At 30.5% G+C, this 24,512-nt stretch overlaps 3 protein-coding genes across 5 annotated transcripts; 1 reads left to right on the top strand and 2 right to left on the bottom strand.

The window, feature by feature from the left end:
* The first annotated feature begins 43 nt into the window (after positions 1-43).
* LOC114934307 (E3 ubiquitin-protein ligase RNF25) lies at positions 44-11,128 on the top strand. Its single transcript, XM_029306984.2, has 6 exons — positions 44-211; positions 860-931; positions 1,372-1,612; positions 2,536-2,754; positions 2,896-3,210; positions 4,471-11,128. The coding sequence occupies exons 1-6, from the start codon at positions 189-191 to the stop codon at positions 4,687-4,689; spliced, it is 1,089 nt and encodes a 362-aa protein (XP_029162817.1). The 5' UTR covers positions 44-188; the 3' UTR covers positions 4,690-11,128.
* LOC114934294 (uncharacterized) lies at positions 10,911-14,913 on the bottom strand. Of its 2 annotated transcripts, none has more exons than XM_029306971.2 (4): positions 14,750-14,913; positions 12,840-14,123; positions 12,242-12,301; positions 10,911-12,129 (listed from the first exon to the last, which is right to left on the bottom strand). In XM_029306971.2, exons 2-4 carry the CDS (start codon positions 14,025-14,027, stop codon positions 11,809-11,811), a joined length of 1,569 nt encoding a protein of 522 aa, XP_029162804.1. In that variant the 5' UTR covers positions 14,028-14,123; positions 14,750-14,913; the 3' UTR covers positions 10,911-11,808. The 2 variants fall into 2 exon arrangements, with proteins under 2 accessions (XP_029162804.1, XP_085339390.1); XM_085483264.1 differs by lacking the exon at positions 14,750-14,913 and adding an exon at positions 14,529-14,694.
* Positions 14,914-15,566: 653 nt separating this feature from the next.
* Positions 15,567-24,481, bottom strand: LOC114934268 (uncharacterized). Of its 2 annotated transcripts, none has more exons than XM_029306936.2 (17): positions 24,367-24,481; positions 24,070-24,309; positions 23,513-23,778; positions 23,109-23,319; positions 22,664-22,980; positions 22,275-22,484; positions 21,930-22,109; positions 21,438-21,552; positions 21,003-21,211; positions 20,089-20,641; positions 19,259-19,370; positions 18,432-18,534; positions 17,465-17,991; positions 16,939-17,128; positions 16,212-16,387; positions 16,038-16,089; positions 15,567-15,938 (listed from the first exon to the last, which is right to left on the bottom strand). In XM_029306936.2, the coding sequence occupies exons 2-17, from the start codon at positions 24,115-24,117 to the stop codon at positions 15,908-15,910; spliced, it is 3,300 nt and encodes a 1,099-aa protein (XP_029162769.1). In that variant the 5' UTR covers positions 24,118-24,309; positions 24,367-24,481; the 3' UTR covers positions 15,567-15,907. The 2 variants fall into 2 exon arrangements, with proteins under 2 accessions (XP_029162769.1, XP_029162768.1); XM_029306935.2 differs by having other exon boundaries at positions 24,371-24,481.
* Positions 24,482-24,512: the final 31 nt, after the last annotated feature.

Raw genomic sequence — 24,512 nt, 5'->3', positions numbered from 1 at the left:
GCCAGCGATCGCCGGATCCGCCAATCGGCTCGCACTCGCGGTCGGCTGCGCTAGCAGAAGGATTTCAATATTGACGTGCATTTATTTGACGCTCTCTCGCGACTGGCGTTTATTCGGTGACGGAGAATCGCGCTTCCCGAGAGAGAGAGACGCTCATTTCGGCGACGTCCCAGCCGACGAGGAACACGATGTCGGACGCGATGGACGAACGGTAATTATATTCGTCGGAGGCGGTCGTCGACGTGAAAAGATCCCTCCCGGTTGCGTCGCGGTTGACTACGGAATTCTCGCGACGCTGCTCCGCGAATTCAGAAGCCGCCTCTCTTCCTCTCTCGGTCTTTTTTTAGAAGAAAAATTCTTTTCCGAGACGGCTTTTATATTGCTTCTTTTTTTTCTCTCCTCCCAGGTCCATGTATCAGTCTGGAACATATGTTTGTACAAACTCGTTGTTGGTATATAATTATTCTGTTTTTTGCCATCTTTTCTTATTATAATTATTTTTTTGCTCAATATATATATTTACATAATGTTGCAACGCAAATATTTTAGTATTGCATATACTGAGAAGTAGGGGACAAATGTACTATTGTCAGATAATTTTTTTTATTTGGTTAATATAAATAATATGATGTAGATAAATAAATATATGTATACACTTTTATAAATCTGTAAAGTTGTAGGACACTCTTTAACTCCTGTATAATTTTCTCTGACAACAGACCTGATCAGCTGATTCGATCAGTTTCAATTTTAAGACTGTACTTATCGAAGTAATAATTATTTTAATAAAAAACCACTCCTCAACGTTTAAAGTCGACCAGACTGGCGATAATTATTTTAATGTTTATGCTTTTTACAGAGTTACTGATGAGATTGAAGCATTGAAAGCAATTCTACTGGACAATGAGCTCAACATTAAGGAAAATGATAGGTAAATGTATTTTGAACATTTTTACATTTTTTTAATAATTATGTGTAAAATAAAATATATTAAAATAAATTTCAATGATTATTGCACATATTACAGACTTTATAATGTCATATCTGGACAAAATTCCATCAATGAATAACTTTGAATTATTTTGTTTCTCAAAAATAAGTTATTTTAGACAGATTATATTTATAAATTATCTTAAATTAATTTTTTTTCTTAAAAATATATTATTTATACTATTCTATATTATTTCTATAAATTTTTATGTATATAGGTTTTAATATTTTAATCTCTTCCATAATTTTCCATATTTCCATATATAATTGTTTGCTATATATGTCCAAACTGTTTAAAATGACATAATGTCTCTAGTTAAATAATTTAGAATATTAATTAACTCTTCTGACTGTTTTTAATAGTAATTCATGTCTTTACAGAGGAGAACCAGAGTGTATCGAGACGATATTGTTCCCATCAACTGGTGAGGATTCACAATCGCAATATGTTTGCGTTACTTTGATCGTACGATTACCCTCGGGCTATCCGGATGTTTCGCCGGCTATCAATCTGAGAAATCCAAGAGGACTGGATGAGGATACGGTGAAGCTAATGCAATCTGACGCAGAGGCCAAGTGCAAAGACTTCATAGGTCAGCCAGTCATGTTCGAGTTGATTGAGGTAAGGAATTATCCTATCAATTCCTTTTTTTTTCTTTTTAATCATTTATTTTTTATCACAACTTTGCTTTGCAAAAAATAATGATAACAGGCCTATCCTACTTTAAGTATCTGGATGTTCTTCAAAATTGTTTGTCTACTTGGATTTGTATACATGAATAATAAAATTTGTAGAAAGTTGTGGAAAATATTATTTTTTTTTGTTTTTAATTGTTTTTTTAAGTATTTATAGAATGTAACATCTTGAAAAAAGTAAAAACACAAAAAGAAGACATATTTCTTTTATCAATATCTTTGAAAAAAAAGAAGTGAGAAAATTTATGTATAAAAATTTCTATGAAATTTCTCTTCTTTTATAAGAAATTTATATTTATTACAAATTTTAATTTTTTTAATATAATTAGTTATAACAAATAATAATAATATACGGTTTCTATCATAAATAACAAGACAGAAAGATATTTGCTACGAGAACTTATTGTGTATGTACCTGCACGTAATTTCCTTAGCAATTTGCTAAGACAAATTCGAGATTGTTCCTCAATTTGTGAAATATCTTTCTGTCTTGATAATTAGTTATGTTTATTTTATGTTCTCATAATTTGAATGTATTGAAATATTAATAATTATTCTTTTTCACATACACATATATCTGAATGTTACATGGATAAAAATTATTGTTTAAAAAAAATGTAGAAAAACCAATTTCTTTAGATTTTCATAATTCTTCAATTATAAAAAAGATATACGAAATTATATTCTTATGTATTCTAAAGATACATACAATAATTAATTATAAATAAATTAATACTAAAATTAATAACAAGCAAGTAATAATGAATAAAATAAAAAGAATAATTAATTATTAATTAGAAATAATTATATATATAATATTAATACACATGTATAATAATAATAATTCAGTTAATACGAGAACACTTGACGAGGAGCAATCTTCCCACCGATCAGTGCGCAGTCTGCTTATATGGTTTCCGAGAAGGAGATGAATTTACGAAAACGGAATGCTACCATTACTTTCATTCGCACTGTCTGGCAGCGCACGTCGCTGCCGCAGAGAGATATTACAGGGAGGAGCAGGAGAAGTTACCACAGTGGCAGCAGGATACCACGAACAAGTTTCAAGTACGTCTGTGTCATGTAAATGAAACCTGTTACTAAGAAAGAATTTCATTTTATCCCGTCAATCTCGTGATTGCAAAATAGTTCTCTCTCTCGCAATTTATACCTGTATTAATATTTATTTATACCTCTGTTATTCTTCAGGCTATATGCCCAGTTTGCCGAGAATCGATCAACTGCGACGTCGAGAGTTTATGGTCAGCCCCGCCGCCGATCGACGTCGAAGCCGCCACCGACTTTTCTGTCACCGCCGAGCTAAAGGAACTTCAGAAACAGATGGCTGCTCTGTACCTGCGGCAGCAGCAACGGGGTGGTATAATCGATCTGGAGGCCGAGGGCGTCAAGATGCTGGTAAGGACGGAGGACGATCCAGCCGCCGCAACGGAAGAAGTTAGCCCGCCTGGCACCAGCTTGAACGCGTATTCGAATACCAACACTGTGCAATCGGTTACTCAGGTGGTGAGTAGTCAATCACGCTGCGATGATGGAGACAATGAAAAAAATAAAAAATTATTCACCATATTAATTCACTGTTGAGGAAAAGGAACAAAAAGGAACATAAAAATACACAGTTTGGTGTAATTTTTGCATATGCAACTATTCTCTTAGTTTAAATACAACATAATAAAGTTTTCGATAAGAGAAATCTGCAAAATTATTGTTCAAAAAAAGTAGAAAAGTTATTAACAGGATGTATACCCTGGGAAAAAAGCTTGAAAACCTGGTATTCTTAGGGAATTTTGTTTTAATTTGACAAATCAGAGAATTCTCATGGAATTGAGTGATTGAGAGAATTATTTTCAAAAATTGCTCTTTTGATAATTCTACTCTTATTTAGTGCTAAAGAAACAGATGTCTAACATATCTTTGCAATATTTAAATTTTTATTAAAATTTTATGTGATTTTTTTATTGACGATCTATTTCAGTATCAAGATGTTATGTTTCATAAAAAAATTGTTCAATTTTTTAATAGGTAATATTTAAATAATTAGTACTTTTTATTTATTTCTCTCTCTCTCTCTCTAAAATAAATGATAATTTAATATAAATAATTAATTTAAATAAATTAATATTCCTTAAGACGTTTATAATAAATTATTTTCTGTTTTTATTTTAGATTATATTTTTAGCGTTTAGATATAATGATATATCGTACTTTGTTATTGTCTAAATTAATTTTACAATTAATAAATTATTAATGTTAAATGCTAGAAAAACTGCACTCTACATAACTTTCCAATGTTACAAAATTTGTGTAGATACCCTAATTAATTTCTTTAGTCCTTTAGATTTTTTATAATGCTTCAATTATATAAAGGATGAAATTACAGTCTTGTATATTATAAAGATACAATAATGAATTATAAATACATTAGTCCTTAATAATAAATAATAAGTAATGATAAATTAAATTATAAATAAATTTATATATTAGTAATATTAAAGTACTAAAGTATATATTAGTTTTGTTTAAAACTATATAAATTTGGAAGCGTTTTAAATATAGAAACGTAGTAGTGTTATTTTCTAAAGCAACTGAAGTAGAAGAAATAGTATAATAAAACTTCGCTAATTTGAGAGAAGAGAATTAAAAATTATCAATAATATTTTTTCTCTAATAAAACATTTTTCGTTTTTTCTTTTTTCATTACTTTTTCTGTCATCTAGTTTTATCATCTTTTAATGTTCCATTTTTAACTTCTATTGATCTTCGTAGCACTCGAAGCAGTCGACGCACCAGCAGGCCCAAAATAATCACAACTCTCAGTACCAGCCCCGCCAGATGCAGCATAATCACAACGCTAATCACGGCCACAACAATCACAATCACGGCCACAACAATCATAATCACGGCCACCGGCACCGGGGTCGCGGTCGGGCCCACTACCGGCGTCACTTTGACAGAGTTAGACAGACGGAATCTACTCCCAGATGACAATGGGCTGGTGTCAAGGTCGCCGCTGATCGAGTCTGGTCTGATCCCCTCTTCGATCTTTCGCTAAGTCTATACAATATTCTGATTAGTAGCATTAGTAGCATAATACGCGTCAGTGTAATATACGGCGGTTGTCTACCCTTGAGTAGTCTCACCGCGATGATAAACTTATAGGTGTTGTTGTTCGACGACAGCATCCCCATCGTTGTCGGGGGATGCGTCGCGACCCTCCGTCTGGACTGTCTACGTAGATCGAAGCCGTGGTGCTCTTTCTTCCGCGAACGATCCGCGATCGTACAAAGTAGTTGATATCGTTTCGCCTTAGTTCCTCTTACTTCTTCTCTTTCTTTGTTCTTTAGTTCACGCGGGATCTCGTGACATTCGAGAGTCTATCGAGTTTATTCTCGTCTTCTTTAAAACAATGTTAACTGAGGGATGTTTGGAATATTAAACAGAATTGCTGCAGGATGTTTATTACATTTTATTTGTACTATTTTTTGTTTTATTATTGTTATGTGTTTAAACACTTCCTAATACAGAGAAATATTTTATAATTCAAAACGCGTGCTTTTTTATATACTCGATCACGAATTTTTAGACATCCTGTATATGTGAAAAGGAACACTTGCATATATACCTTGATGAGTAAAACTATTGTATTCTACTATAATTGTATCGGATCACGAGTTTCTAAAGAAATACAGGGTAGATTCTTGAAGCAATTTAACTTGTCAAGGGAATAGAAATGGAAATGGATGTTAAAGCAACATTGCAAGCATACCTTTGCAAGACGAGAAGAACCGATGGTTTAAATGTCATACGCTAACTTAATTATATTCACTGCCGCGAGTACGAGAAGATTATTCAATTTCATTCGCGATGATTATCTTTTTTTGATTTTGTCGTCTTTCCGATTATACCTGCAAACGAAGATTCAAAGCCGGATAATTACATATAACGTTACATTTATTAGGAAAATACACTTATTAGAGAGGTGCTTACTTTTATACAGGATATATTTTAACACGATATATTTTAAGTATGGATTCTCTTTTGTTTAATGACTTAATTTTTCTTGATAAAAGTTGACAGAAAAATGATTTATTTATATTTTGAAGCGAAGACAGAAGCTCGAGGTAATAATTATCGAAATATTGATGAGTAGATAAAATATGTGTTTCTGCAAATTAACTTTAGAAACTTACAACAACAAATTTTCTTATGCTCTCTCTTTTCAATATTGAAACATTTAATTAAACAATTAAAACATTTTCAAATTTGTCAAACAATCTGCACGTAAAATATTGATTGTTTAATTTAAGACGATCTCTGTATAAATGTCAGTTTCTATCTAACTTCTTCCCATTTTTTAAATTTAAATGAATCCAACCAGACGACAATTTTGAAAAAACATAATAATGCGAGAAATAATATTTAATGCGACAGTGTGTTACGAAAAAATTAAGCAATCAAAAAATTGCACGGAAACAAAGATATTTTATACATTAATATGAATCTAACATAATCAAAATTAACGGATACCATTTATTACGCTTAATGTATGATATATTGTAAAATGTAAATTGGTATAACTTCGGTGAGTCTGCATTTAAAAAATGTAGAACTCGGCGAAATTGTATCAATTTAAAATTTTCCTGTTTGACAGATGCAATTACAATCGTTGAAAGTGTATATAGAGTGTTCTAAAAGTCGCATTATTATAGCAGTGTTTGTCTTTTATAGATTTAGAAAGATTAACTTTTTCTGCAAGTTGTGCAACTGAGGTCTCTTATCGAAATGATTTAAGTTCGAATATTTTTTCCTTGTTTATTGGTATTTGAAATATATTAAACAGGCTGTATACTCCCCGGGAAAACCTTGAAAACCTGATTTCTCAGGGAATTTTGTTCTACCTTGAACAATTAGAGAACTTTCTCATAGAATTTAATTCACGGAATTAAAAAAAAATTGCTTCTTTGATAATCTTATTCTTATTTAGCATACCGCTCAAGAAATATATATTTAATATATCTTTGTAATATATTCAAATTTTTATTAAAATTTTATGTAATTTTTTTTATTGTCAATCTATTTTTAGTATTAAGATTTTATAGAAGTTTCATGAAAATTGTTCAATTTTTTAATAGGTCATCTTTAAATAAATTAATATTCCTTAAGACGTTTATAATAAATAATTTTGGTTTTTCTTTTTATTTTATATCATATTTTTGTATATATTTTTAGCGTTTAGATATGATAATATATCGTACTTTATTATTGTCCAAATAATAGTTATTATCCAAATTAATATTATAATTAATAAATCAATATTAAATGTTAGGAAAACTGCACTCTTGATATAACTGCAATCGTATCTATCGAAAACATTAGAAAACGTATACAATAAAGAATTTATATTAAAAATCTGCATTTACAAATTTTCTTAATTTACTTGGAAATTGTTAAAATCAGAAAATTTTCAAGGAAATATTTTTACAAAATTTGAGTAGACATCCAGATCAAATCCACAATTGATATACCTGTTAACGCCAATTAATGTTCTTCCAATGCTTTTATTAATCATGTTCTTTATTAAAAATACTAATAATTTTGAATGCGAACAATTATACTACAATAACGATAATAATAATTATAATTCCTTTAGTTTATCTTGTATTCTTGTTCTTCTTATTGAGAATTTATTACGAAGATCATATTATTTTTGCTATGTAATCACATTATTATATCAATATTGATTTTTGTACTAGTCACAATCAATTGAATGCAGTAATATTACTTGTATATGAAAATTTTTAAGAAAAAGTGGCAATTTTGAGCGACACTTGCGATTTTTAGAACATCCTATATACAATATGAATAGTGCCATTTAATGCTCACTTTCCGCTCACGAAGAAAGTATATGGCATATCTAAAAATCTCGTCGGATTACACGTTTTGCAAATTTAGATATGCTTTTAAAGGAAAACTTTTTTAGAGAAGATCCTCTTCATCTCGACGCTCGCACTTTGAATTTCCGATCGAAGTGTCTGTGCGATCGACAAGCGTAGACAATTGTGATAAAAAAAGAAAAAAAAAGAATGAAGCGTACTCATGCCGGATTCAAACAAAGTAAAACAAGCATCTCGTATTATTATATACACAGCTAAGAACTAATTCTGTTACTTTAAGTTATATTCCTCTTTCGTAAAGTTCCTCTTTCCGTAAAGTGCATTATTCGCACCTCATGTAGTACGATTTACATATTTTCGCGTAAACACGAGTTTATAATTTTAAGGAGACGTAGGCATCGTCTATTGTAGATACTTCCCACATATATATATACATACATACATCCATACATATATTAAAAAATATATATATCATATATATATATATATATATATATATATAAGTATATATATACATATATAATATAATATATAATATATATTAAATATAAATATATATATATATTATATATTATATATATATATATATATATATATATATATATAATATATTATATAATATTGGGAAAAATTGTTAGTAACCTTTCGTGTATAAAATTTTCCACATGAATGTGATACTTACAAAAGGGTAATAGGCTAAATGTAGGGAAAATTTAGACGCATGAGAATTCGAATAATTTCGCTTTTGGATTACAACGTAAAAATTTTCCCATTCTCAAATTAATTACTCGATTCGTTTAACATAACTTAATCCAGCTATTCCGCGCACCAGTTTCATTCTTTACAATTAACTTTTTCATCGAATTTTTGCTAAAGAAAAGAAATCTATATGAAATAATTTGTAGCTAAATCTAGCACACATTTCGAAATACAGACGGTGTTTACAAAGATAAATGGCCAAATTTTAAGAGTGTATTCTACTTATTTAAGAATAAAAATAAGCAAACGCAAAATTCCGGAGAAACATTTTTTTGAGTTATAATTACTTTTTGTTCACGACAGAATTCTTTAATAATAATTACATCTACAAATTCATATTTATAAGATCTTTTTCATTTATATTGACAATAACTAGAATACGCTGTTAAAGTTTAATCATTTATCTTTATAAGAAACATCCTGTATAAAAAATATGAGACATACTTGTATTAAATATTACACGATATTTGCATACATAATTAGTAAAGTGTATAATTTATGAGGCGCTTTTGTAATGATTAAAATTTAAAAAAAAGAAAAAAAAATTAAAGCGTTTAAAAAAATTCGTGATATTATATACGAATTGCTTTAAAAAAAATTTTAGAAATGTTATTACATTATAAAAAAAATAACAAATTATAGCATCTCTTTTATTCTGTAAATAAGAAAAGGAGAGAAAAAGAGAGAGAAAGAGAATTATGATTATATAGACAAATAATTGGCTCTCAAATCTTATTTTAATAATAATACTATTAGCATTAAAAAGATAATGAAAACTTGTATTATTTCAGAAATTATGTTAATATTTTTTTATTGGTTGTTTTACACATATTGATATGACACATAATTAATCAGAATAAATATTTTTTTTTAAATGTTATAAATACATTTCTTAAATCGTTTTTTAAGTTTTTTATTTGTATATAACTTTCAAAATGTCTTTATTCGAGATGTATCTTATAAATTAATATCGCTACAAAGATGATAAAACTGTAAAACGTGTAACAAATAATTAATGATTTATTTCTAAAGTCTATTATTATATTATAAATGTATAGTGTACCTGTATAATTTTGTTAATATTTCTTTCCAACTATGTGCGCGTGATTCTTATCGTTTAAGTGTCTCAATATTTGAATGTTTATTTGAAGACGCGATATGCTTTATTTTAAAATTGATATCCTTGCGGAAAGTATAATAAATATAAATAAAAATCGATTTTTTAACCGATTTAGAATTTTCAAGATTTTTATACACTATGAATATATATTGTGGAAAGGCCGCACTGTTTCTCTAGATGCCAGATAATTAATTAAGTTACTCCTGCGATCTATATCTCTATTTGTAAGTACCAAAGAATGTTGGACTATTAAAAAGAAAAAAAAGAAAAAAGAGATAAAAAAGAAAAAAACACATAGAACACAGGGATTGACTTTATATATAGGGAGTACCTATTTACTCCTCTCTTTTACGTTTTTACGCATATCTGTGATATTTTAAGAGAGCGATGATTTTTATTTAGTTTTTTATTATGTCAATTTTTTATGTATATATATATAAATACATATATTTATATATAACAACATTCGAAAGCTTCTGTACAATGCGATGCGTTATATTTCATAATTCCTTTGATTAAAAAAAAGAAGAAAAAGATGTATAACATACATGCAATTAAATTCTCATTTGAAAATCTTTTGTTTATTTTTGTCATACATCTACCATTATCCGGAACACGGAGAATTTAATGTACGATGCTAAAAACTGCTTTCTATTATAGGCTCTCTCCTGTATTTATTACGCGTCGATGCTTTTATAAACTTTAGCTTGATATTTCTAGACATGTTTAGCGTGAAATATCTTATACTGATCATCTTATGAATATAATATAGCTGTTCATATGACTTATTCGGATCTTTTCACTTGTATTTTGATGTTTTATCAAGATTTTGTATTTCGAATTTGTAATTTTTCATAGCTTTGTCGATAGATGTACATTTTATTATGTGGCTTTATAAAAAGCATGATAAAAAGAACAAAAATTAGGAAGAATATTAAATATTCTAATTACAAGGCGAGATTATTGAAGAGTAAAAACATATATATGAATATTATTCTTATAACTTAAAAATAACTTTTTTTATTTTAAGAAAGCCCATTCTAGAAAATTCTTCATTAAAAAATTCATTTATTAATAATATCACTTAATTGTGATATTATTAATATGTAAGATTCACATTAGTGTTTGCATGTTAATTAATATCGATTTGTGAATCTCCCTTCTTATATGACTTAGCGCTATAAGAAGATCAAGAGTTAGAGAAATAATTAAATGTTCAAGTATACAGAAATTACGAGATTGAAGAGTATAAAGGATATATATATACATAAGAATATACATACATATTATATAAGTAATCATGTATCTCTATTGTCAAAAAGGAAAAAAGAAAAAAAAGAATTAAAAAAAAACAGAATTGATGTGATTCTTACTTTTATGGTTTCTTTTCATAGCGAGTTTAAGTGTCGAATAAATTTTTAAGCTTGCGAATGTCTGGAAGATCTCAGTAACTTTATTGCGCTTTTACAAATACTGTTGCATTACAAGATATGCAAGAGAATATTTATACATTGTCTCTACATTTATTCCACGATAGCTGTAAGTACATAAATATAACGATACATATTGTCGCACTAGCTAATTCATTCTCTCTCTTGTATATGTTTCATTTTATTTTTAATAAAACATTAATCGCACAGGTCGTAGCCAACTTCGCGAAATTTTTTTAGCACATCTCTTCATAAAATTTCTCTTTGACAACAATAATAATATAAATACCTTTTATTATATGTTGTAATACTGACATTTGTGTATTACACCAATTTTTACATATTAGAATAATGACACATTATTCGACGTTTTAGCTATCGCGCTTTATGCGTGAGTTTTATATAATTATATCATATACATATATTGTTAATATACATATTTATATTTATTTACTACATAATGTTGATACATTGCTTCCGTTATCTAGTTTTTTAAATAAATTTCAATAGCGAATAAACCGAATTTTTCGCGCGAATACATAAGTTAGAAATAAATATATATAACATTTAACAAGTATAACATTTATATAGTATATTCAAAAATATAACAAATAAATACTGACGCTGTCACTTTACAACCTCTTGTTTACACTTCAACCAGTAATACTCAAGTATGTATTATTAAATATCTCTCTTTTTAACATATATTTATAGTAATACTTAAATGCGTTTTATTTTGCTAATTAGGATTCCAAAAAATTAAATTCTCTCAATTAAACACGATATACGTAAATATATGTATATAGTGTAAAATAAATATATAATTCTTTTCTTTCTCTCTCTTTTTCTTTAAGGGGCTATATTTTATTCGCGTATCCGCGAACAAGAGATAGACCTTAAACTATGTGGAATCTCTCGGAGAAATCATATTGTTGACACTGGAATGAAGATTCTTTTGTTGACTTAACGCGTTGCACTGATCCCGGAGTGTTTCCATCTTGGATCGAAGGGCGCTCAACTTTTCCTGCATCGGCAAAGCAAAATCCTTGCTTCGCGCGAGAACGTCGACCGCGTTGTTCAGCAATACCGAATTCATAAGAGACGACGACAACGGAATGTCCAAGGAAACCGAGGAGGTGTTAATACTGTTACTGTCACCGTATCCTTCATCGATGCTCTCATCGGTTATTCTGGTCACAGATTTCAATTGTCCCTGTAAATCCTATAAAATGCGCAACATCAAGATTTGTCTCCCTTAATGTACTTATTAATATTGTTGAAATGTTATAAATTATTTATTACTAGGTTTTTAGAAGTTGATAAAAATAAGTTACCTTGTTTCGCAGCAGAACTTGTTTCAGACATTCACGCAAAGAATGTTCTGTTTTGTTTCTCTGAAATAATAAGATAATAATTAAACAAATAATAATTTAATAAATAATTAATTTTAAATTAATATTCTTTTAGATGTTTATAATAAATTATTTTTGGTTTTTCTATTTTTATTTTATATTTTTGCATATATTTTATGCAACAATATAATATATCATCAAGTATATTCAGAGAAAACTCCTATATTATTTATTAAAATTAAAATATAAAATTGTAATGTATATATCTTTGTATTAATAGTATGTCTACTCAAATTTTGTAAAATTCTCTGAGAATTCCCGGCATTTTCGTTTAAAATTTCAGGTAAAATTAGAAAATTTAAATATTTGTGCTAAATAAAAATAAAATTATCAAAAGGGCAATTTTTTAAAAATTCCCTCAATTTCAATCAAATTCCATGAGAATGCCAGATTTTCAAGATTCTTCCCAGGATTATACATCCTGATTGATTATATTATTAATTATATATTGTATCGCGTAATAACAGATTATATGAAAAGAAGATAATGATTTTATTATGTAACTCGAAAATATAAACACCATATCGTTAAGTTGATTATTCATCTGCCTGCAGTGAAGTTTCTGCTCCAAAGTTTTTATCTTCGTCTTCTCTTCCCTGAGCTTCTTCAGCAGAGAACTGTTTGCTTTGTGCGACAAGGTCCTCAAACGTTTATTCTCACTCGCGAGATCCTGCATACTACTCAGCTTCTCTTCGGATTCCGCGTTCTTGGATCTTAGCAGTTTATACTGCGCTATCATCTTGGTCAGCTGTATCCTTAGATGAGATATCGCGTCCTCCACTTGACTCTGCTCTCGTTTGGACGTCATCAAGGAAGTCTGCAGCGTCTCGTTCTCGGATCTCAGCTTCTGTATCTCAAACTGCGTCTTCCGTAACAAATCTGCAGTCTCGTTCTTTTCTGTCTCACATTTCTGTATACTTTCCTCCATAGACGCGATCAGGACGCGTTGCTTGCTCAACGTATTCTCCATGGACATCCTGGCAACCTCGTTACTCAGCAGACACTGCTCCAGTGTCTTCAGCTCGCTCCTGGTATTTCGCAATTCGTCCTCGGTCGCTTCCAACACCATGGACACGTCTGTGGGACTAGCCGTCGAAGTTCCATCCGACGTATCCTGCACCGTGTCAATGGATCGGATGCGCAATTGCAGATCCTTTATCGCGCCCTGCATCTCCTGCTTCTCCCTCTGATACTGTTGCGCCAACTCGGTGTACTCTGTGCTCAGTTTCTTGTAGCTGGCGTTTATATCCGCTATTGCCCGCTGTCGTTGCTTCAGTATACCCTGGTACGTGTCTATCTCCACCTGTAGACTCTTCTTGCCGGCCATCAGGATGTGCACCTGCGACTGGTACCACTTGGCTGAGGTTTCCGCCGCGGAGAGGCGACTGTTGGTGTCCGTCAACGTGTTCTGCAGCTTCTGCTTGTCCCGCAGCACCGTCTGCATCTCGACAAACAGCTCGGTTATCTTGCCTTTGAGACCCTGATTCGCGGCGATCCGGGCGTTGAGATCTATTCGAGCATTCTCCAGGTCAACGCGTAGTCGTTCGTTCTCCAGCTCTAGCAGAGCCACTCGTTTGGACAGCTCGATATTCGAGACATCAGGCGTGGACAGGTGTCGCAAATGAAATTCATCAGTGATCAATGGGAGGGAGTCCGTAGAAGTCACAGAGTCCAGTTCCCCTCGGAATGAATCTGACAGGTTGTCCATTATTGTGACGATGATTCAATTGCAATGTGATATCCAACTGCGGATCATCAAACTATGCCCATATCTGTCTGCGGTTGATCACACATGGTTGTCATCCTGAATATAATATAATAATTAGTAATAAATAAACGTATATGGTACATGCATTTGTAATAAATTAGGTAATTAAATAAACTTTTAATTATTCTATGCATAGAAATATTTTCTTTACATGTAAAATGTTTGTTACATACTTGCTTTATTTTTTAAAGGATTATTTTTGTTTTTAAAACTTGAAACAATAATAATTAGAGTAGATCCAATTAGAAACAATTAGGAAAAATAATAACAATAAGTGCAATTAGAAATCTATTTACACCGAAAAAGCAAACACAGGTTTTCCTATTAAATTGTCAATTCTTTTTTATTAAACAGAATCTGAATCTATATTTGATTGTAAGAATAATAAATATATCAAAAATATAATAAATGTCAAAATTAATCAACGATGATCAACTTAACCTTTAAAATTCGATATTGAAAGGTTTGCAATTTTAATAAATGTAAAGATTATGACGTCTTTGAATAATTTTTAAATTAAATCCTCCCGGAAATAATGATAAGTGTTATTGTATAATCGCGACACTCTTAATTTTACTCTTAATTTTCACTGACAAGAGATGACAGATGTTTTCTGCACGAAACTTTATCGTAAGTGAATCACAAAGGGCAGAACAATATACCTTATTCATAAGTTTGCTGTCCTTAATTAGCTGCACACATCTTGTCGTTTAATTAGAATCAATATTCAATCAGACATTTGCAATTCAAATTGTTTACAACCAGCACAATCGAAAGGGTTAATTACTGTCACTACAACGCGTCGCCATTTTGATTAATTTTGTGTCTCTGTTCCTCTCAAAGATCCATGTTTTTTTTCTATATATATACATATACATTCTTCTAAATTTTAATTTTATAAAAGCAGATCAAAGAAAATTACAGGCAAAATATGTATTAAAAATTATTGAACATCTGTTCTCTTATGTAATTAGAAAAAATATATTAAAATATATTTTTCATTAATTATAATATAAAAAAATGTGAACTAATATTTAATCTTTTTTTATTCTCTTCTCAATAAAAAAAATATTCTTTAGCAATTTAACTATTAACATATAAATATATATATGTAATATGTAAATATGAAATAAATGAAAAAGAGTAAAAGATGATATCTAACAATAAATAATGTATAAGAATTTATAAATTATAATTTATATAATTTTTAAATAATGTATGAAATTTTATATAACTTTTGGTAGATATACATAAAATTTTGATGAATCTATTTCTTTGAGAATAAAATTGTCTAGTTAAATACATGCATAGAAAACAGGTAATTGATTACAGTAATAAGTTTGGTTTACAATTTATTATTATACTAATTTCTATTAATTTTATTGTTGTTCTCTGGACGTATAATTCATATGTGAGAAATAAATAGCATTAAATAATAAACAAATATATTCTACACTTCCTGGAATGAAATACTGGAAATAATAAATTCACATATGTAATTATAAGCAGGAGCTGAAAGTAGAGCAATTATATCATTATAATACTTTGTACTGAGTGAGAGAAAGAGATTACATAATAGCTCCGAGATCTCCACTCCTGTTGGTGAAGAGTAATACGAAAAATCAGATATATATATATATATATATATATGTGTGTGTGTGTGTGTGTGCAACATAAATATACATCTTAATTTTAAAACTATCTTAATTGATTTAATAATTTGAAACTGAATAATAGTTCTCTCTCTTTTTATCTATCTTGCGATTATAATTAATACCCGAAATAGAAATCACAGAATGCTAATGTTGAGTTATACATTATTACAGCGAACTGGCAGCTTCTTCCGCAGATCTGTATAAACACATGACAATGAAAGAATTACAAATTAATTTATAATTCACACATATATTTTTCAATAATTACAACATATTTAGTAAGCAATTTACTTACTTATTAATAGTCTTGCTGGAAGTCTCTTTTAAAGAACCTTGTACAGTGATATCTAAAACAGATTTTTGTTCAATGAAATAAAACGGATGTTCTTTTTCATGTTGAGTTAAGAGATGTTAACAGAATAAAATTAAATTATTAAAAAAAAATTGAATAAAGCTATGATATATTTACCATGTGTATGTTGATACATTGCCGGTGACCAGCTGAAAGTACTAGGAGTAAGAATAGCGTTCGCTGTTATTGCAGTGTTTGTAGATGACAATGTACTCTCCTGGGTCAGCGAGTGTGCAATGGAGCTTCCACCGGCAGTGCAAGAGTTATTCTTTACGTCGGACGAAGCGGTTTTCCTGCGTATTAAAGATAGACAGGGGTAACTTAATTTTTTTTTTACACTAAGTTAAAGTTAATGGCTTATAAAATTAATTTAGTTACATTAAAGTTGCATGAACAAAAAAGTAACTCAGATAAAATTAAGATTAAATTAAGTTAAAAATCAAAAGTTAATTTTTAATGTAAAAAAATTTTTTAATATTATTTATATTAAATTATAATGTCATAACTTAAATTTTTTAAATTTAATCTTATTTAATTTTTTTAAATTTATATAAAATAACTAATAACGAAATAACAAAAATTTAGAAATGTATTTTTTCTTTGTAATTACAATTATAAAACAAATTAATAGTATATAAAATCTTTATTAATTTCATAATACTTGTAAGACATACATCATAGAATTTTAAGATTTTATAGAAAAAATGGCATTCAGAGATAAAAAAAAATTAATACGTAAACAAAAAGCGATGTGTAAAAGTGATATAAATAAAAATATTTTTTGTTTATAACAATGCTTTTTTTATTCTAATCTTGCTGCAGGCAACTATATTTCGATTCTTACCTCAATTTTGGGCCACAAGTCGCATCTTTCTGCGACGATCCCGATGACAGATGAATGGTTTCGAGTAATTGGTCAATTTCGAATATCTTGTTGTTGTCGTTTTTCAAATTCATGCTAGTGGATGAGCTCGGAGAGGACTGGCGTCGTGACAGTAAATGCTTTGACATGATTTTGTCACTGTCTAAAAGTACTGAACAAATATGTTTTTATTACTTTAATTTCTTGTCGTTTCTTAATAATAAATTAAAAAATAGCAATAGTTGCAACGTATAAAATATGTAAAATAAATTATACTACTTTGTTTTTATATATATAATATATATTCAATATAAATTTAAAAATATGCATGCAATTATATCTTCAAAATTAAATGATTTGTTTTGCAGAAGCTATTAGACTTAAATTTGACTTCTGACAGAAAATGCCAATTTACTGGTATCTTTTTTCATTTACTTTGTTTTTTCACAAAAGCTTTTTTTTATACCTGATATTGATCTAATACCAGATTTAATACTCCTTCACGTACCATTTGGCACTATTAAATCCAGACGCAGACTAGGTGCCTCCACGTCGTGATTGATTTTATTAACTACTGGCAGTTTTGAGATATCCCTCTCGCAGTCTATCGAATTGGAACGCGTCGCCGGCTCGGACCTGGTTATCTGACTACCGGAAGGCATCGTCGCAGCCACCAGTTCCGAACGGCAAAAGCCCGGCAGTCTTCTGTATTTAGTCTTAGCACCGTAAGTCGCCTGCGGCTGGGAGTGATGCAAAGCGATATTGGGATGCTTCTTGTCACTACTCAAATTTGTTAGATCGTTACAGGCCGCGGTATCGAGCTCGAGATGCTTGTGCGAATAGGCCGCGGTCGCGGTGGGTTGCATCATAGCGTTATAATGCAACGGACTGGAACTGTGACGTCGCAAACTCGCGAGCGAGTTGCTCCTGGAGTCGCAGCTCTCGTCCGCTTGCTGTTGGCTGAGACATAGGGAGGTCCACGGGGAGTTCCTGTCCTGTATCTCGAAGAAGTGTAGCAGCATTATCTCCTTCAATCTGAATCACAAGAAATTTGATTATTATTATATTCATAATTTTCTATGCAACTTTGTCAGTTTTTAGACCCAAATTTTATCTTAAGTATGAATCTTTTCTAGAAAGCTTTCCTTTTTTCACAATTAAATAAAAAATAATTATTTAATTTCAAATAATCTCTGTTTTTAATAATTTATCTTTTTAATATTGGCATTTGTTATTTAATTATGCTAATATGAGATCTTAAATCTCTATCATTAGCTAATTTCATTAATTAAACCTTCTATTAATCTAAAAAAAAGAGAAAAAAATTGTAATTCTTATAATTTAATCAAGTCAAAATTGTATGAATTTGTATAAAATTTATCATTCAACTCTACTTTAATCACTGCTCTTGGCAAATTCATACAGTTATACTTTTCTCTCTTTGTTCTAATATTATAATTATATTAAGTATTTACCTGCATGTATCTGCAGTGGTGTCCCTGTTGTTTTGTTGCTTCATACGTTGCTTGTTCTGAATCCATGGTGCGAGAGATTCTGCGACTTCAATGTCGTTTTCCCCTAAAAATTTTGTGATTTTTTATTAAAATTTAAATATATTTATCTTAATTTATTATTACTTATTATCACTTTACATACCTTTATATACCTTAATCAATTATATATTACATTTATGTTATATTTTATTAAAGTTTTTCAATATGTATAATTTAATAATATTAAATATTTAAATATGTAAAATCTCGGTATATGTAATAATTACATTCAAATAAATTAAATAGTTTTAAACAAAAGTGTATAGAATATACATGGAAAACTGTACACATGATATTAATCAATGATTCAAGATAAGATTTAAAATATAGGAATTTTAAAGCATATAGAGATATAGAATAAATGTAGGATCCTACGAAACAGCATAAAAGCTATTGGGAATAATGGACTTGAAATTTTCTTTCACACATTCTTCAGCTTGTCTTTGCTTCGTGGATTTTTCGCTTTCAATATCTCTATCAATCGCGCGCGTTCGTCGTCTTTGCTTCTCGTCCCTGGATAAATCTCTGTTCGAACTAGAATCTAATTTTAGAATATATCTCTTAACTTTTTGAATTTGCATTTTTGTAATTTTAACTAAACGCTAGAACTGACAAAATTATTTTTTATAATAATTGATTGATTCTAAGAATCTCGTTATTTGATGATTTTCTAGTTTCACAATGTTGTTTTGTTCTATCTGTGATATATGATGACACATATTTTTTGCATATACGTGTAATTTACATACCTGACATTGTTTCGTCGTCCACGTCGTTTTCATCATTCGTCAGATCCAAGAGTGTGACGTTGGGCTCGTTGTTCTCACATTCGTCCATATAAATGTCGTGTTCGCTCAATTCCTATAATAGATTGTCTATTTAAATTTTGTAAAAAAATTCCCTGAGAATTTTCTAATCTTTAAAATTCTAAGTAAATTAAGAAAATTTGTAAATGCAGATTTTTAATATAAGTTTCTTTTTGTATGTTTCTTTTTCTAATGTTTTCTATTCGATTGCAAAATTAATTTTCCCGGGAATATATACCCTGTATAAATGTAGGACATCGGAATATTATTCTCGGCAAAGGTCAAGAAATAGGAAACAGGAATATTATTCTCGCGCAATTAAGAGCATGAAGAGAGAGACTAAAATAAAAGTTATATATATATATATATATATATATATATATATACAGGGTATCCGATAACTAACGGACCAATGATTAAGGGCGGATTCTCTGGCCAATTTTTCCTTAGCAAAAATGTTGAGAAGTCAATAATTTTCGAGTTATAAGCGATTGAAAAAAATGGGTTTTTTGAAAACTAAACGTTTTGGAGTTAAAAGTCTAACATAATTACATTCTTCAGTTAATTTCAGGTAGAGTTTACTATAATAAAATTTTAATTTGAGGCTTAGTTATAAAGATACATAATGACAAATATTGGAAAGTTGTAAAAAATGATGATCTTTTTCGACATTTTCGCTGAGGAAAAATCGTTCCCAAATTGACCAAAGAATCCATTTGTAATCGTTGGTCCGTTAGTTACCGGACACCCTGTATATATATATATATACTTACGCCACTTTCGCTACTGCTGCTGCTGCTGGACGAGAGATTCAACGTCGATGACAGATAAAACGATGGGGAGCGAACACCAGTTGCAGCGGTCTCTCGGCATTCACCTGGTGACGTGTCGTTCGTGCAACGTTGCGCTGCATCATCTTCCGTCACACTCAGGCAACCGTTAATCCGTTGATTGCTCAACGTCGACGAGACGGACAATAAGGGATCACTGGTGCTGTTGTTGGACAGTAGATTCAACGGCTGCTGACCGACGAGCGCGTCACCGGCCGAATAGGGCGTCGATGACGGGTAGGTCAGGTGAATCTTTGAGTCTCCGAGCGACACGTCGTTGGATGCGACGAGAGGCGGGGACGAGGACCGGCCCTCGGTCTCGATAATATTTAGATTGTTGCTGGCACGGTGCGTCTTTAAGGATGTCTTCGACAACGTTTTCGACGTAGTAGAGCCGAGGAGATGCATACTCGAGAGCTCGTTCAATTCGCACATCGGTAATAACTGATCGTTCATTATGTTGCTGTTGTTATTGGGTAGTGTACTTGGTATGGATCTATTGCGAACAAAAATATATATTGTTGAGAACATTCTCAATAGGATTAGATTGAAAAATCTTATACGATATCTTTTACTTTCAGCTAATTAAAAAATTACTATTCAGTCTATCAAATTTTGCTATCTTCCTTCTTAATTTTTGTATAATTTTCGAAATCATGACAATTGTATACAAATTAATTTTATATTGTATAATCAATTAAAAATACGAACATATGCCTTTGAAAGAGATTTGCTGTAAATTGTATTTTTATAAGTATGATACTTAAGTATGGATCTGTTTTGGGAATCAGAAATTGAAACATCGAGAAGTAAAGTTTAACTAATGGCGTAAAATTGATTATAATATATATTTATACCTCATTGGTATTCCATTTGCAGTAGGATATGTGTCAATTGTTCGTATAATGTTCGAATTGAGCGTTGAGTCGCCTGCATCTCTCTCCTGTTGTTGTGGCTGTTGCTGTGCAGACAAAGGTGATGTATTTACAGTTGAACTGCACATTGTAGTTCCATTAGTAGCTCTGGTAGCCGCCATGGCATTGCGGGATATCTCTATCGTTAGTCTCTGAAAACAAAAGAAAAGTATCGATTAATAAAATATTTTTACAAAGAAAATATTTTAAGAAACTGTTTTTATAAATAATTAGTGTCATTATACATTATATATAGCATATATTAGAATTATTAAATCTATTTTTAATTATACATTTTTCAACGAACTCGAATAAATTTATGTAATTGTATTAAAAAATTTATTCTAAAAATATATACATATATAATTATTCATTTACCTCCTTCAATTCATTGATCTGACTGGTGTATTGATTTTGAAGTGTCAGTAGTTGGCTAATATACCACTGCTGGTCTCTACAGCGTTGATAAAATGTCGGTGGACGCACCTGAAATCTGTTCAACCAATCTTAATATATTAATTAATATATTAATATATAATCTTAATATACTCATTGCCACGATCATTGGTAAACTATATCTGAGCTTTCTACAAGTCACTGGTTGTCACTGATTGTCAAATACTAACGTGTATGCAATTAATAATTATATATGCAAAATTATGACCATGTTTATTAATGAGTATAACATATTAATAATCTTATTAAAATTTTAATAGTTTAATGTGTAGAAAAGAGAAATTCATGTAAAATTAAGTATGTTTTTCGTATTAATATCAAAATTGATTAAATTTATTTTTTGAATCTTAAAAGAAGAAACTTAGTAATATTATATTGATTCAAAAAATATTATTTTAAATAATAAAAAGGTACCTTAATATAAGAGTATCCAGTTCTGTATTTAAGTATCCTTCTGTTGCGAGTAAATCTAATCTAAAGAATCTGTTATATCCCCAACATTCGCCAATCTCAAAATCAGATGCAAATTCACGAACAATGTTTTTACTCGTATCACGAGAACCTTGATGTATCATTTCGACTCTGTATTCGTACCTATAAAGAATTGGAAAGATTTTCATAATAGAAACACATGCATAATGTTCCATGTTTTCAAATATACATATAGCAGACTTGTACTATTTTCAGTATAATATTTTAAATTCAGTATAATCTTTTTTTATAAGGAATATATAATTCATTACTTATAAATTCACATACTTTGATGTTTCTGGCAGTCCAGCGCTGAGCTCTAAGAATACTGACAAATAATTTCCGCGCACTACTCCATTACCATCCGGATACACTTTCAGTCGCCAGCATAATCCATTCACATGCAACGGTGCGGAATATACTGGGTCAGCCTTCAACTGTAGCTGAGTAAAGTTTTGCATGGCAAATGTTGCACTGTCATAGCCTGGTACAATCTCACTGAAATAGAATAAACCCCAAAAAATTATCCTTAGTCATTGCACACAAATAAAATAAAATAAATTATAAATACAATTATTTATATAATTAAAAATAATATAAATAATAAATAAATAAAAAATAATAAATAACTATATAATTAATAAATAAAAGCATGGCATGAATCTTTTAAGTTTTACCTGTGAAAGTCAGCAGGTACAGGTGCAGTGACGAAACTCGTCATCGGCTTCTTGCGCATCTGGTGTATCTTGCGCGAGAGATCGGCACTCTTAGCGATCAGTTCGGAGCGCGTGCACGAGTGTAATTGATATTCCACATCTTGCAATAGCGCTTCCAGCTGCTCAGTTTCCAAAGTCAATGAATTCTTCTGGCCCATCAAAGTCAGCAACTTAGCTTTCAACTGGGAGTCCAGTCGAGCTATCATTAATTCGATCGCGTTTCTGATCTCTCTAACTCTCTCGTCTTTCGCCGCTCTTACTGATTCGACGTTTCTTTCCTAGATAATCAACAAATATAACTTAGAATTATAAGATGGATAGATACGTACATTTCTGTATCCTTATATTAAATTTTAAATCTCTTGTTTTCATTTTTTTTAAGATAAAATTTGTCAAATATTCGTACCACTTCTTGAACAAGGCTAATCAATTCCATGAGCCGCATATTTAATTGGCCTATTTCGCCTTTGATCTGAGTAACATGTTGCTCATGAACATCTTCTAAAGGTTTGAATGTGTGTCCTGAATGAGTGCCACCCCACAGGGCACATTGATGACAGATACATTTGCGGCAGGTCCAGCAATATACAGATAATTTCTCTTGATGTACTGTGCATCTAGAATATATATAATAAAAAATAACAAATAATTTAAATCATTAAACAATATAGAAATATTTTATATACTACATATATGTACTTAAAAAAATATTTAAAATAAAAATCAATAAATGCATATATATATATCTGTAAATATTTTCGCAAAGCTAATAAAAATATCAAAGCTAGATTACAAATGCTGTATTCAAACCTGTCTCGACTGGAATCATCGTGTCGAAAGTTGGATATGCAAACAGCTTGCAGTGTATCAAGTTGTTGGGTCACTTCTTCAACCCAGCGACAATTCACTAATTCGTGCAAATGAAGAGAAGCCCGGCAGTGAGGACATTGGGAACGTTGTTCAGTAAGCCATTTTCTGATACAAGTATAGCAGCACAATTTACTGCAGTGAGGACAAAGATGTGCATCTCTTAGCTTTTCCATACAAATAAAGCATCGAAAAACTTCTGCCAATGTCTGTAACAGAAAATAATAAACTATAAATTTTTACTTATCAATCAGATTATGCTTCATCACATTGTAAAATTTTAAAAATTATTTGATTAATCAAGAACAAAGAAATATTTCATTTTAATTAATTAATCAAACTTATAATATATTAAAGGGGGCATAATCTTAATTTTATATTTCAATATTTCAAAAATTGTAAACAACAATTATTGCAATAAAGGAAAGACATAATAAAAAGTATTGTTGCTAAATTAAAAAAAAACAAAGGGAGCACAGGCAGCATCCTCTGTCGCTAACCTCGACGCTGTGGTCGTCCATGGTCTTGGAGGGATCCCGGCTGGCCATGCTTGATTTTTCCACGTAGAAGGTGTCCACTGCGCGGGGCGACGACGTTATCGACGAATATCGATCGCCTCGTCCGAGAGGCACATGTCCTCGAGAAACTGGATCACCGAGACGATGCGCTCAGCCTGACAGCTCGACGATCGTCCGAAGCATCCTCACGTCGCGAACCCGCGACGAAGCTCGAGCATTTCCCTGCGGCCGAAATTTTCGTACGTAAAGCATATATATAGAAGTGACACGGAAGCATACCTACGTTACGTGTCCGAAATTTTTGGCGAAAAACCGTTATAGAACGATCGTCCTCGCATACAGATCCGTAAACAAGTGTGTAAATATGTGACAGGCGCGAAGTAGGCGGTTTTCAAGAGTGACATGCCTCGTGGAAACGATAAAAC

The sequence above is a fragment of the Nylanderia fulva genome, unplaced genomic scaffold (genome assembly GCF_048542155.1).
Source record: "Nylanderia fulva isolate GAGA-0341 unplaced genomic scaffold, ASM4854215v1 Scaffold24, whole genome shotgun sequence".
In the NCBI taxonomy this organism is placed as follows: Eukaryota; Metazoa; Arthropoda; class Insecta; order Hymenoptera; family Formicidae; genus Nylanderia; species Nylanderia fulva.
The sequence above is the reverse complement of the archived record's forward strand: the minus strand, read 5'-3'. Positions and strand labels throughout refer to the sequence as shown.

Bases quoted from the DNA above. Each gene is read 5' to 3' on its own strand.
- LOC114934307 (XM_029306984.2), top strand. From the start codon at position 189: ATGTCGGACGCGATGGACGAACG. The intron at 2,755-2,895 runs GTACGTCTGTGT...GTTATTCTTCAG, and splicing joins ATACCACGAACAAGTTTCAA to GCTATATGCCCAGTTTGCCG. The intron at 3,211-4,470 runs GTGAGTAGTCAA...TGATCTTCGTAG, and splicing joins TGCAATCGGTTACTCAGGTG to CACTCGAAGCAGTCGACGCA.
- LOC114934268 (XM_029306936.2), bottom strand. From the start codon at position 24,117: ATGGCCAGCCGGGATCCCTCCAAGACCATGGACGACCACAGCGTCGAG. The intron at 21,553-21,929 runs GTACCTTTTTAT...TTGGTTGAACAG, and splicing joins CTGGATACTCTTATATTAAG to ATTTCAGGTGCGTCCACCGA. The intron at 20,642-21,002 runs GTATAAATATAT...TGTTCGCAATAG, and splicing joins GCAAATGGAATACCAATGAG to ATCCATACCAAGTACACTAC.
- LOC114934294 (XM_029306971.2), bottom strand. From the start codon at position 14,027: ATGGACAACCTGTCAGATTCATTCCGAGGGGAACTGGACTCTGTGACT. The intron at 12,302-12,839 runs GTGTTTATATTT...TTATTATTTCAG, and splicing joins ATAATCAACTTAACGATATG to AGAAACAAAACAGAACATTC. The intron at 12,130-12,241 runs GTAACTTATTTT...CGCATTTTATAG, and splicing joins AAGTTCTGCTGCGAAACAAG to GATTTACAGGGACAATTGAA.